Source organism: Callorhinus ursinus, unplaced genomic scaffold (assembly GCF_003265705.2).
Source record: "Callorhinus ursinus isolate GAN/ISIS: 27379988/994484 unplaced genomic scaffold, GSC_fseal_2.0 scaffold102, whole genome shotgun sequence".
In the NCBI taxonomy this organism is placed as follows: Eukaryota; Metazoa; Chordata; class Mammalia; order Carnivora; family Otariidae; genus Callorhinus; species Callorhinus ursinus.
The window spans coordinates 1,688,496-1,701,486 of NW_027397164.1; the positions used below are offsets into that span (position 1 = coordinate 1,688,496).

General features: G+C 42.5%; 1 protein-coding gene across 4 annotated transcripts; it reads right to left on the minus strand.

Moving 5' to 3' along the window:
- LRRC37A (leucine rich repeat containing 37A) lies at positions 1-11,896 on the minus strand. Of its 4 annotated transcripts, XM_025861840.2 has the most exons (8): positions 11,763-11,896; positions 7,387-9,200; positions 6,886-6,990; positions 2,853-2,902; positions 1,457-1,511; positions 1,233-1,375; positions 1,020-1,138; positions 1-120 (listed from the first exon to the last, which is right to left on the minus strand). In XM_025861840.2, exons 1-7 carry the CDS (start codon positions 11,884-11,886, stop codon positions 1,036-1,038), a joined length of 2,394 nt encoding a protein of 797 aa, XP_025717625.2. In that variant the 5' UTR covers positions 11,887-11,896; the 3' UTR covers positions 1-120; positions 1,020-1,035. The 4 variants fall into 4 exon arrangements, with proteins under 4 accessions (XP_025717625.2, XP_025717626.2, XP_025717624.2 ...); XM_025861841.2 differs by lacking the exon at positions 1-120 and having other exon boundaries at positions 925-1,138; positions 11,784-11,896; XM_025861839.2 differs by lacking the exon at positions 1-120 and having other exon boundaries at positions 925-1,138.
- Positions 11,897-12,991: the final 1,095 nt, after the last annotated feature.

The following is a 12,991-nucleotide window of genomic DNA, read 5'->3' on the forward strand; positions in this document are numbered from 1 at the left end:
AAGCTGGAAGCCACTCTCTCCTCCTCTGCCGTAGCAGACGTGCAGGGTGCACGCTGGACTCCATATTCCCCCACTCGTCCCCGGGCTTGGGACTGTGCGGGTTGTGGTGACCTCAGCAGTCTGTTGAGTGGCAGCAGCAGCTTTGAATCTATGGAAAGCAGCTGTAACCTGAAAGCTAGTGATGCGATTCCCCCGGCCCCCGACGTTCACCACCACTAGCCCCCCAGTGATGAGCACCAATTACGTGTATGGACATCCATCATGACCTGAGCTGAAACCAAGAGTTTAATGTTTTCACCAACTGAACCACCCGGGTGCCGCAGGAGTGGAGGAATTTTTGCCTTTTCCGCAGATTGGGTAATTAATGCTCTCACACATTCTTCTTCTTTTTTTTTTTTTTTAAGAAAACAAACCCCAAACACCCCAATGTGAATTATCCACAGGCTTGTAAGGGTGAAGAACCCTCTACTTGCCAAGACAGGGCACACATTTTGTGCATGAGTTTGAGTACTTGGGAAGAAAGACAGGGCTTAGCCCTGCAGTGGAGCCAGTCTCAGTGATCCAAATATTCTGGCAACGCCGAAGACCTTATGAGAGGGGCCAGAAATAGATGGTCCTCTCTGGGCAGGAGGTCAAGCGTGTTGTGAATAGCCAGGGGAGAGAGCACCAGAATAAACTGCTAACTGATTTAAGAGTCTACATTCCCTGAATATATGTTTTCCAGTTTCCAGAGACTGATTTGATCAGGGAAACGAGGGAACGACGCCCCTACTCATCCTCCTTTGCCCGCACTGCTCTTGTGCAAGTACACTGGCTCCCACGAGGGATTCTAGCTTCAGTCCTGCTCCTCACGCCTGTGGCCGCTGTTCCCTGGATGGACATGTTTAACTAGTTCCATTTTAATTCCTTACCACATGGCTAGAATTGGTTATGAATTCATACATTTTAATAGGAGAAAAATAAGTATTTTACAAGCAATGCTGAGAAGCCAATATCAGAACATAAGCTTCGTAGGCGACGTGAGGCAGGACGGGCTCACTCGATGACAATCTCGGTGAGGGTCTCGCTCTCGTCACCCAGCTCTTCAGTGGTGGAATCTGTGGCCTGAGCCTTCTCTGCTGGGGCTTCACTTTTCTCTCTGCGAAAAGAATACCAAAGGCTTTTACTCTGCAGAGGAACAATTCAACTTTTCATAATTTACTCATTTGAGGTAAGAATTGTAAATCAGGTACCCCGGTTCCTTGTTGAAAATCTCATCCTCATCAGAAGAATCCCTGTCATGCAGCTTCTGTGCCATGTTTTTCTTGCGTGTGGCATTGAGAGGTCTGTACATGTCCCGAAGCCAAAGTGGCCGCCTTCTCCAGAAAAAGCCCTCCTAGAAAACAGAAAGGACGATGTTCATTCTGCATTTCCCCTGCACTCTCCAGCCACAGGACTTTACCCTGCTCAGATTTACCTGACTCTCACTTTCTGTTGAGCGTCTCTTCCGCAGCAGAGATTGAAAGAAGCCCCTTGGAGGAAACACACACGCAGACAATTAGTGATTCATACCATTTCCCATGCCTCTCACAATGTGCATCTCTGGTCTTATTAGGACACCTCTGTCCATAATCACAGGAAGCAAAATCACCACAGGCCTGGGATCTTGAAAATAATCCCATGCATGCTGGGCTTCCAGAAATTTTCCATGTCTGTCTGTAATGGCCCCACAATGTCGGAGATGTTTGTATGTGGCTCGGCATGGAGTATAGGCAGGATTTTCATCCCGCTCACCTGGGCCCTTGGCCAAGTGCCCTCGTGCAGTGAACAAACCGTGCAGTCGCACGGCAGAAGCACCTTACTCTCCGGGGGTATTTTACATTGGTCTCCTATGCACTTAGTCTCATAGACATCATTTCCTGGGGAGGGGGAAGGAGAGGTGCTTCTATTTCTAGCTGCTTTATCCTGCAAGTTGAATCGCACCAAGAAAATGCCTGAGTCCAACCAGCAAAGATACCTAGCTCCCTGACTTTCACACTGCAGGCTGTCCCTGATGAGTGAGTATGTCGTGAAATCAGCTTAAAGGTCACAACTAGCACTAAAACACAAAATATTCTTTTTGAATACAAACACTATAGAGAAAGAGTGTATAGTAAGTTTGTCTTAGAAACTGCTTACGTCTCTACGGTATGTGTGTACTGAATTGTGACATAAAATGTAGCCTGCAGCCCAAGAACAGCGTAATCAGAGGAGGAGTACCCAACTGGAAAGGAACCATCTTCTGACACTCACTAGCTGTATGGCCATGGGGCAATTTACCTTCCTTTTCTTCTTCTCCATTTCCTCATTATAAAAGGAAGAGACAAACTATTATCTAAGGCCTCTCCCCGTTACAATTCTATGGGGTCTGGACAAAGGGAATGGAGAGTGGGGGCTCGAAAACCAGGAGGAGGAGGAAGAAAAAGTTTTCCTGCCACTTTACAGGAAGGAGCCATATATCTTGCCTTCCATCAGCCTTGAAGACTAGCCCTCTTAGCCTACGACTTTGTGGCCCTCCCTATCCTGTCCCCAGAGCCCCCGAGAAGGCCTCCGGCCAGGCCTGATGCTCACTACCAGCAGGAACCAACACCTCCCCACCTCCACCCTCTTTCTTTAAAGGACTGGTGACAGCAGATGCTCTCTGCCAGTCTCATTCTAACTCAGGTTTGGCTGGGGAGCTAATTTTGCTGGATCCAGGCAAAGCATTAGGCCAAATAAGTATTCTTTCTGCCTTTGGTGGTGTCCTGGGCGTAAAACAAGGGGATTGAAATCGAGAGGAGTTCTAAAATCTAGTTCTAAAATTCTACTTTAACAATTGCCAGACTCATATTTACCTTGAGCTTCCTTCTTTACCTTCCTTGGATGCTGTTCTGTGAGAATAAATCTGTTTTGGAAGAAAACGTGATCACAGTTACCCATCTTGATGACCACTGCCTCCAAATCTTTATTCATTCCTTTGTATTTTAAGTCTTACCTAGCCAGTGAGATGGTAACTTTTTTGAGGACAGGAATTCGGTTTGCTTAATAGTCCTATGACTCTTCCACTGTACCTAACTTGGGATCTTGTGTGTAGCTGGCAATACGTCTTATTGACGGTTTTAGATGACATTCAACAAGTAATTTCTAATAAAAATTCTTAGAGGTAGGAAAAGAAAAGAAAAGCATCTACCAGAAAGCTAAGCAGCAGCATTGTTTTAAAGTCAAAGACAAGAGTGGGATGCCTATTATTCCTGCTACTATTCATCATTGTTGACGAGGTCCTAATCAATGCAATAGGAAAAATGAAGTATTGGAAAGGAAGAAACAAAACATATTTGCATATGAAATTATGGACAACCTAAAAGGCCCAAGAGAATCAACTAAAATTTTACTGAAGTATGAGAAGTCAATAAGATGGCTAGATACAAAATCAAGAGCTCAACATGCAAACCACAATAGCTCTCCTACATTCCACAAATAACTAATCAACAAATGGAAGAATGATCTCATTTACAATATCAATAAAAGGCATAAAGTACCTAGGAATGAACTTATAGCAAAGAATGGGTAAGACTTATGAGATGAAAATATTAAAACTCTTCTGAAGGACATTAAGAAGAAATGAGTACATGATGTGAGATACCATGTTCCTAGAATATTGCAAAGATGGCAGTTCTCCTCGAATTAGCCTACAAATTCAAAACAATCCTATTCAAATCTCAAGATAGTTGTTTTGTTTTTTAACAAAAACTGGCCAGCTGACATTTGGTGGAGAAAATATGCAAGCCTAGGTATGAAATGTATGAAAAAGAAGACCAAAGAGCAGGAGCTTACCCTAGCAGACATCAAAATATGTTATTATAAGGCAACCGGAATTAAGTACATAGTGTGATACTGGTACAGGGAAAGAAAACTGGATTGATAAGAGTCCAGATAAAAATAGTAGTTTAGATCAGTGAAGAATGAATGAACCATTCAATAAAAGATTTTAAAGTAACTGGATCTTTAGGTAGGGAGAAAAAAAAAGTTAGATCCCTCACCTCAACCATACCAAAAAACAAAACGGATTCTATACATATTAAAAAATATAAATGACAACAAATGTTATGAGAGCATAGAAGAAAACAGCATAGAGGCAACAGAGGCCTCGTTAACAAGACCGACATCCCAGAAGGCGTGAGGAGAGGACTGGCAGATAGGTCCTTGCCCATCATTCATAGTCCTTGCCCCCTTCACCCTCCCTGGATTGTTGGTCTTCCTATTGATTTATAAAACTCTCTTTATAGTAAATATATTAATCTTTTCGGGAGCTTTCATTGAATTTCAATGTTTCAAATATTTGCCAGTGTTTTCTTCTTTAAGGAGACAGAACACGTGGAACCGGAGCACAGGGTCTGCAGTCAGGCGGAACGGGGTTCTGCTTTGGGTTCTGCCATCCCTTAAGCTCATCCTCTTTCAGTTATCAAAGAGGGATGGTAATATTGTCATCACAGGATTGTGGGGATTAAATCAGATATGGAAAATTCTTCTTCCTAGGCTTGGCATAAACCAGTGCCACGTTTGCTAATGGTGTCACAGACAGGATGATCAAATCTATCAAAGGTTTCTGCCTGTGGTGTTGGGTCAGAAAGCTCTTTTCCACCACCAGATGATAAAAATATTGCTTCTGTTTTCTTCTAATAGTTTTATGGGTTGTTTTCTTTTTTTACATTTACTGAAATATGTTTGTTTTAAGGTGAGGAATGGGTATCTGCTGTTATTTTCCTCCCCAATAATGAAGCAGTTGTTCTATTACCATTTATTTATTTTCTTCCGCTGGTTTGAATACTAAAAGGTAACATTTCAGAAGTCCTAGTAATACATGGGTCTGTCTATTGCCGGACTCTGTATGCTACTTCAAATAAATATTAGGCTGCCTTATTCCTCATTGTGAAGTTGACATAATGTCTCATCTCTCTTCCTGTGAACACTACTATTGTCTTAAAGGAAAAACAGTGCATGCTCTCTGTCGTCGAAAAGCTTATCATCAAAGGAGGGAGGCAAAATGATGAAACCACATAAATACAAACACAAGGTTAAGAAATTAAAAACAGCAATAGGAATTTATAGAACTTCCCTAAAAACCAAAGGCCACGTGCCACCTGGAGATGCAGAGGGTACTATCTGGACAATGGCCAATGATTTATCTTCCCAGAGACCTTGGTAAGCTGACTCCACGCCAGTTCCTAGCCTCCTGGGCTCAGAAATCAGACTCTGTCCTCATCAAAAGCGAACTCACTTCTTCCTATAGAGGCAATCTCACTTTATCAATGCCCCAGGATTGATCAAAATCAGAATGCCAGGTTATGACTTGACAATGAGAAACATATCTGTTCCACAGATAGGGCATCTGTGTCTACATGATTGGGAATTACCTCCCATGGACACAGGCCTCCGTGGCACACTGAAGCACAATCAGAAGGCTATTTGGTGAGAAGAGAATTAGAAGGAAAGTAACCAGCTGAATCCAGTGTTTAATAGAAAGGACTGAAGTAGCCAGATCCATCCGTCTCCCCTCCAGGCACAGCCTCACTAGTGGGCCTGACTTTCATCTGCTGCCTGAGGTGCCGTCCCTACTCTTGGGCAAGCCTAGGATGGGCACTGCCCACGTTGGGCTCTTCTTCACCATTTCTATGTTTTTACTACCGACCAACCTTCCTGAAGACAGACACGTTTCTCTTTAGCAGTTAATATATCCAGTCAGGTTTTACTCAGGTCTGATAAACCAGGAAGCCACTTGATCCTTACATATCTCTGCTCTGCTCTGCTCCATGTGTTGACCTTGGTGTTTCTCTCTTGGGGAGCTGCCTTTTAAAAAATTGTTTACCTTATTTTTGTTATCAGGGGAGGGGAATGCATCACTGTAGACCCTCAGAGATGGTGACAAATCTCACAGAAGGACTAGGACCAGGAGCGCTGGAGTATTCAGGGAAGGCTTTATGGAGAAAGATGAACTTCAGTTGGCTTTTGAGAGATTCACGGTACTTCCACAGGCAGAGCAAATTAAGGGAATTTCAGATGGGCAAAGTCACCGACAGAAACAGGAATGGGCATGGGGTGACTAGGGTGTGGTGAGGGGCTGCTTTGGTTGGAATGGAGGCCTGCCACAACAGTAGAAAATGTAGATAAGGTAAATTAGGTTGGATTGGTAGGATAGAGTCAAGACTGTCAACTTGTTAAATCATTCTTTTAAAAACCTTAGCACCTGCCTGTTGGGAAAAGTAAGGAGTCATTATAGGATTGGAGAAAAGGTAAACAGGCAAGCTCCAGGAAGAGGCGACTATAAATAGGACATGCTTTGGAAGAGTCTGATGCAGGATTTTAGCTGCAGTATTTTAATTGAACCTAGTTACATAACACCTTACACGGTGGAGGAGAAAGCTGCTAAGTAAATCTAATTAATCAACAAGATGACATTTTTATCTGTAAGCCATGTCCTTTTTTCTAGGATGACCGATAGCTCCAGGAGGGTGGAGACTCTCTCTCTCATCATTTCAGCCAAGGAAAGAAATCAGTGGTAGTCTGAGAGTGACTGGTGAGTACAGCTAATCAACATAATTTGGAGTTGAAGAAATGTTACTATCATGTCAACTCTGGCCTGCTTAAACTTAATGTCTCAGAACAGTCTAATGGCTTGTCGCCTTGGTTACAATCCACAGATCTCCTGTCAGTGGGGTTCCTTTAAAATTCCCTGGAATATACTTTGCAAAAAGAGAAGAAAGCATATCCCAGTCCTCCAGACTGAAGAGGAACATCAAGTAGTAGTAGGTGGGAAAGTGGCTTTGATTTTCAGTCTGTGGGTTCTGAATCTATTATAAAGATAAAATCTGAATTAACAGTTGTCCTTACCTCAATGAGACAGAAAACTATAATCAAAATCATCACTACTACAGTCACAGATATTGCCAAGATGAGTTTGTTGTTATAGCCATAACCTGGAACTTCTTTTGTGAGCTAAAAAAATAAAGAATAATTTTTTTTTAGAAAACAAAGGCACAAGATGAAAGCTAACTATTCTTCAGCTCCTCTAAAATAGACCCCATTCTTTCAGATGAGTGGCTTACAGGTTCTTAAGGAACACACCAAATCTAATGTGTTATGTAATCTTATCATTAGCCTTTTCTTCAAAATTTCGTTTATCTGGTATGTTAGGTCCTCTTCTCGTCTACCCTGGGGATAGTGGCACTCTTGTCTGAACGAGCAAAGTGGCAGATCACTGTCTTAGCCAATGTGACCTGGCTAAGACAAGACCCAGACTAGGAGCCCCCTGGCCTTTGTCCTTGGGCGCTTTCATGGCATGTCCTAAACTGACTCAAAGTCCAGATCCCATGTTTTAGGAGTTTTCCGCACCTCACTGGACTCCTGCCCTTTCCGTTTGCTCTGGACTTCTGTGCTCTCATTGATGTAGTTGTCAGTCTTCCATTGGTCCGCATCCCACTCTGCCTTGGACACCTTTACTTCTTGCTGCTCACTGAGAAGCTTCATCAGGAGGCCTGTTCTGGAGATGAGCTTGGCACAGGCCAGTCGCACGTGGGTCTCCGAGCAGTCCATTTTCAAAGTCCGGATAACGTGAGAAATGAGCCTTCTCACGTCGTTGTTCGGGATGAGGGACCGTAGCTGCTGGTTTAGCTGAATTTCAAATAGGTCACCTGGGGCTGAAAGCTTCGACACAGTGAAGCCTGTGGGCTTCGGGGGCAACTCAGTGCCCGTGCTGTGGTATATCCATCGTGTTTCATTGGTTTGTTTAACAGTTGGCATAAAGTTGTCTGTGGTGGCTGCAGAATATGCACTGGAAAGATTCTTGTGGTTCCTGAATTCAAAGAGGGTTTGTTCTGGCACAGTCATGTTTCTTGTAGAAATAGGGTTCTCAGAAACATTCTGTGCAGTAGTGTTTTCTACAGTAGTGCTTTGTCTAAAAGGCTCTGAAGGCGTAAGTAATTCTGGAAAGGGATTTTCCTGAGAACTTAGTTCTCCTGAAGATGAGAAAGCCTCCCGTGAAGGGGAATTTATGAGGCTCCTGATGGCAGAGAATGGAGGCCTCTTTGCAAGCATCAGCCTCTTACTGAGAGGACTTTTCTTTCTGAATTTTCGACTCAGCTTGGCCTTGGGTGCTCTGTGGACCACACGTGAGCGAGTTTTATGAAAGAGGTACTTTTTTCTGGAATGTGAGACTGGTTTAGAAGCCTTCATATTCCTAACTCTAGCATTTGCATCCTCTAAAACAAAAATGGTGTTGGTTAAGTCTTTTGATTTCTTTTTCACCTCAGGTAGGGATTTTGGAGCAGTGGAGGCAGAAGGCCTGCCCAAGGAGTATTGTTTCACGAAAGAAGAGACTGCTGCCTTGTGCTCCTTTATGAATGAAGGCTCTGTATTGAAGGAGTCTCCCACTAATTTCCTGGGCCTCTGCGCCATGTGAAGCTGCTCCAGCTCCCTTGGGGACGGTCTACTGACCCTTCTTTCTTTGGCCCTATTCTCCACAAATGGCTGGGCATTCTGTTGCCTCCCGTTCCTCTGATTGCCCACTTGTTTGAAGTGCCTTCTCTTTAGGCCCTTTGGGCCCTTGATAACCTTTTTTACTCTCAGCAACTTTTTCCCTACACTCTCAGCCTTAGCGAGGCTCTTTTCCTGTGCTTGGGTAGTTTCCAATTTCTTTGGAAAGATTTGGCATTTGAATTTGGGACCGAAAAGGCCGGAATGTATAAGCATGGCAGTTTTTTCTTTCTTTTTCACCTCATCAATTTTTTCTTGAATTTCTGCATCTAACAAATTTTCTAGAAAATAGAGTTTCCTCAGTTTATTTTTGTAAGTTGAATTGTTGGGTCCAGGTTTAAGAGAAGTGTTCCCTGTGTTGTTTGTCAAGGGACCCATGGGCTTGTCTCCCTCTTGCACATTTGAAAACAGAAGTTTAATGAATGGTAATAACGTTGATTCTACATCTTCTAGATTTCCCTCTGAGAAATAAGGCAATATGTAATTCAGCGCACTAATAACATCACTTTCATCATTAAAGTCTAGCTGCTCATTCATAAAGGCTAAACTGACGCCATTTTTGTCTGAGGATGCCTTCTCTGGCCCAATCGTCAGCTCAGTACTGGTGCTCTTCTTCCGGGATTTCAATACCTTCATGAATGATCCTTCTGCATTCCTTACAGATACTTCTTCATCTGTCAACAAAGAAGAGACTAGTTTTGATAATGAAAGACGGATAGTATAGCTTTTTGTCAGTCCACAGTCATACATCCCAAATAAATTAAGAATCGACAAATATTTGAGTACCATTTAGAGAGGAGACAAACTCAAACTTGAATCTCTGATTGGCAACAACAAAAGGAGAAAAGGGTATTTTTTGAAAAAGTAGCTATTTACTCAGAACCATCCACAGTGTGAATAACTGTATTTGGGATTATTCCATGGGTCCCCAAAGGCTCGATTGTGCAGTACTCAAAAAAAGTCAAGGCTGGAAGACACTCAGCTAAACTGTGTGCAGATCTAATGTGACTCCTGGCATTCATATACCCCATCCTGCTCTGCTTCAGATGCTTCCTCCTTCCACTCTTCGGCATGCTTGTGTTCTTGCTGCCATCACAGATGCCCATGACAACACCCACTGTTAGCAGGTCCTCATCTGGACATGTCCTCTCTACCTACCCACCAATTCCTTTGCTTGGTCCCTGCTCCCATATATTGCAGCTCACATAACATAAGCTCTAAACAGAAAAAAACCCACTATGTCCACCCTGGCTCTTTGCTTAAATTTGGGCAGGGATCTGGGGTCTAGGTTAAGATATTTCCCGGGTGTGAGAGATATGTCAATGTGGAATGTTCAATAAATCAATGGAATGATACTTGAGGTTTTAACATGCAGAAGGGATAAAGAATCTTTTGCCAGATGCCTACTTCACTCTCATTTCTAATATTTCTTGCTTTATTTAGGGAACTGTTCAGAGCTTCCAACTATCTGAAGGTCAGGTGCACAGCTTGTGTAGACTGCACAGCATTGTGCTGCTGCGTTTCTTTTCCAGAAGATCTGGAAGTATTTTTAGTGGTGGTGCTGAGGGTCAGAGGAGGAGGTACTAAGGGTCACGAGAAAGGAGGAGCAACAGGCTTGCCGAGAGTGCAAAATGAGACACTTGAGTGCTAGGCTACAGCACTTAACACCTCTGATCACAGTTTTCCTCACCTGTAAACGGAGATTAAACATGCCTATTCTACCCACCTCTAAGGGAGAAGGGAGTAATATAATTGGTAAAAAAATTGTGTTGAAAAATAAGCAACACTGTACTTACTTATAGAAGTAGCAAAGTATTATTTCTGATGTACCCTAGATCATTGATAAGGACCTGTATTCCAGCTATCCAAGTGCAAAAGCACATTTTGGAAGTCATCAAGTTAGTGCCAATAAAACATAGTATACAGAAAAATACTTAAAAGCACCTGAGTGTTTTTAGACAGAAAAGCTTCAGATTCAGAACAAGTTCAGAGTTGGACAATCCAAGAATAGAAGAGCCCTCTCTATCTTTTTTTTAAATTTTCATTGTTCTGTTAATCACCATACATTACATCATTAGCTTTTGATGGAGTGTTCCGTGATTCATTGTTTGTGCATAACACCCAGTGCTCCACGCAGAACGTGCCCTCTTTAATACCCATCACCAGGCTAACCCATCCCCCCACCCCCCTCCCCTCTAGAACCCTCAGTTTGTTTTTTCGAGTCCATCGTCTCTCATGGTTCGTCTCCCCCTCCAACTTACTCCCCTTCATTCTTCCCCTCCTGCTATCTTCTTCTTCTTTTTTTTTTCTTAACATATATGGCATTATTTCTTTCAGAGGTACAGATCTGTGATTCAACAGCCTTGCACAATTCACAGCGCTCACCATAGCACATACCCTCCCCAACGTCTATCACCCAGCCACCCCCTCCCTCCCACCCCCCACCACTCCAGCAACCCTCAGTTTGTTCCTGAGATTAAGAATTCCTCATATCAGTGAGGTCATATGATACATGTCTTTCTCTGATTGACTTATTTCACTCAGCATAACACCCTCCAGTTCCATCCACGTCGTTGCAAATGGCAAGATCTCATTCCTTTTGATGAGCCCTCTCTATCCATTAGAAGGTAGCAGCTTCTGGTTAGGGAACAGAAAGTCTCAGGCTCTGAATAACACTTTTTTATAAATCAGCACCACTTTTACTCTTATAGTATATTACTTGTAAAAATAAACAAAATAAAAATGTATCTTCACCTGTCCTATAAGACAAAGGGCACCTGAGATCTAATGCATATAAAATCAGTTTACAAACTGTGAGGCACTATATCAACAACTTTTCAGTTGGGGGTAATTAATTTAATAAAATAACTGAGAATCTGACTTTTAACAAAGGAATAGTTCTTAGAAATTTAGAGATTTGAGGTGTGCTTGGGTGGCTCAAGCATACGACTATTGGTTTTGGCTCAGGTCATGATCTCAAGGTCATGGGATCGAGCCCAGCGCTGGGCTCCGCACTCAGCGGGGAGTCTGCTTGAGATTCTCTCCCTCTGCCCCTCCCTCGACTCGCGTGCTCTCTCTCTCTCAAATAAATAAATAAATCTTTCTTAAAAAAAGAGAGATTTAGGGATTTGACTCTGAATGAATAAAAATAATGCAATGACATCATTAGTTAAAAATTTTATCATGGTTGATTAAAAATAAAAAAACATAAATAAAATAAAAATTTAAAAATTTACCATGAGGCAATTCAGACTCACCACAATGTGTGGCATTTGTCAGACATTCACTGTCACAATGCAGCTTGACTGTCTTGCAGACAACCTCAATATTATTTTTGAATTGGCAGAGACAGCAGGCCATACGGCTAGGTAAAATCCTATACATGGAAACACAGAGAATTAAATTAGTGGTAAAGGAGTTACTTGAGTAGGCAGGCCAAGGGCATCACAGGGCTGTGCAAAAAGGAATTCTTGAGGCATGTGGCCTGGATGTTTGGGTAGGGACCAGTTGGCCCATTGCTGCTCTTGAATATTATAAATAAATAGAAGGACAGAGGTGTCCACAGAAAGGTAAGGATGGTAGGGGGTATGGTATGCCTAGAATAAGATAGAGATGAGAACTGGGTGGCACTGATCTGTAGTTGAATTCAGAAGTATCTCCTTCCAACCCAAAAGTCTCCCTTTGGCTTGAGAGCACACAGGAAGAGGGTAGATTTCTAACAAGAGTCTGAATAAGTCTAAAATATGACCCATACTGAAGATAGAAAGCAATCAATCAAAACTAACCCATAATCTACACAGATGTTACAATTAGCAGACAACGACATTTAAAAAGTTGTTGTAACTGGGGTGCGTGGGTGGTGCGGTCAGTTAAACATCTGACTCTTGGTTTCAGCTCAGGTCATGAGATCAAGCCCCACATTGGGCTCCTAGCTCAGCGTGAAGTCTGCTTGAGATATCTCTCCCTCTCCCTCTGCCCCACCCGCTCATGCTCTCTCTCTCTCAAATAAATGAATTTTTTTAAAAAAGTTATAACTGTGTTTCATATGTTAAAAAAACCCAGACTAAAAAACCCATGCCTCTACTGAACTCAGTGAGTTGGGCAACAACTTCAAGTGGCCTAATATATGTGTACTTAGAGTGAATGAAGGAGAGGAAATATAAGAAATTTTGAAAAAATAACAGCCTAAAATTTTCCAAACAGGCAAACCCAATAAACCCACAAATCCGAGAAGGTCAATAAACTCTAAGCACAAGAAACATGGACAAAACTACATGAAGGCACATCATAATCAAACTACTCAAAACCATCAATAAAGAGAACATCTTAAAAGCAGCCAAAGGAAAAAAACACACAACATATAGAGAAACAAAGATAATAATGACAACATATTTCTTGTTGGAAATAATGGAACTCAGTAGAGCAATGTCTTTAAAGCAGTGAAGAGAGGGGCCCCAACAACTAT

What these genes read in the sequence shown, in the direction of transcription:
- LRRC37A (XM_025861840.2), bottom strand. Translation starts at nt 11,886, where the DNA reads ATGGCCTGCTGTCTCTGCCAATTCAAAAATAATATTGAGGTTGTCTGC. An exon ending in AAGGGCAGGAGTCCAGTGAG is followed by an intron (nt 6,991 to 7,386) that starts GTGCGGAAAACT and finishes TTATTTTTTTAG; the next exon opens with CTCACAAAAGAAGTTCCAGG. An exon ending in GGTAAAGAAGGAAGCTCAAG is followed by an intron (nt 1,512 to 2,852) that starts GTAAATATGAGT and finishes GTTTCCTCCAAG; the next exon opens with GGGCTTCTTTCAATCTCTGC.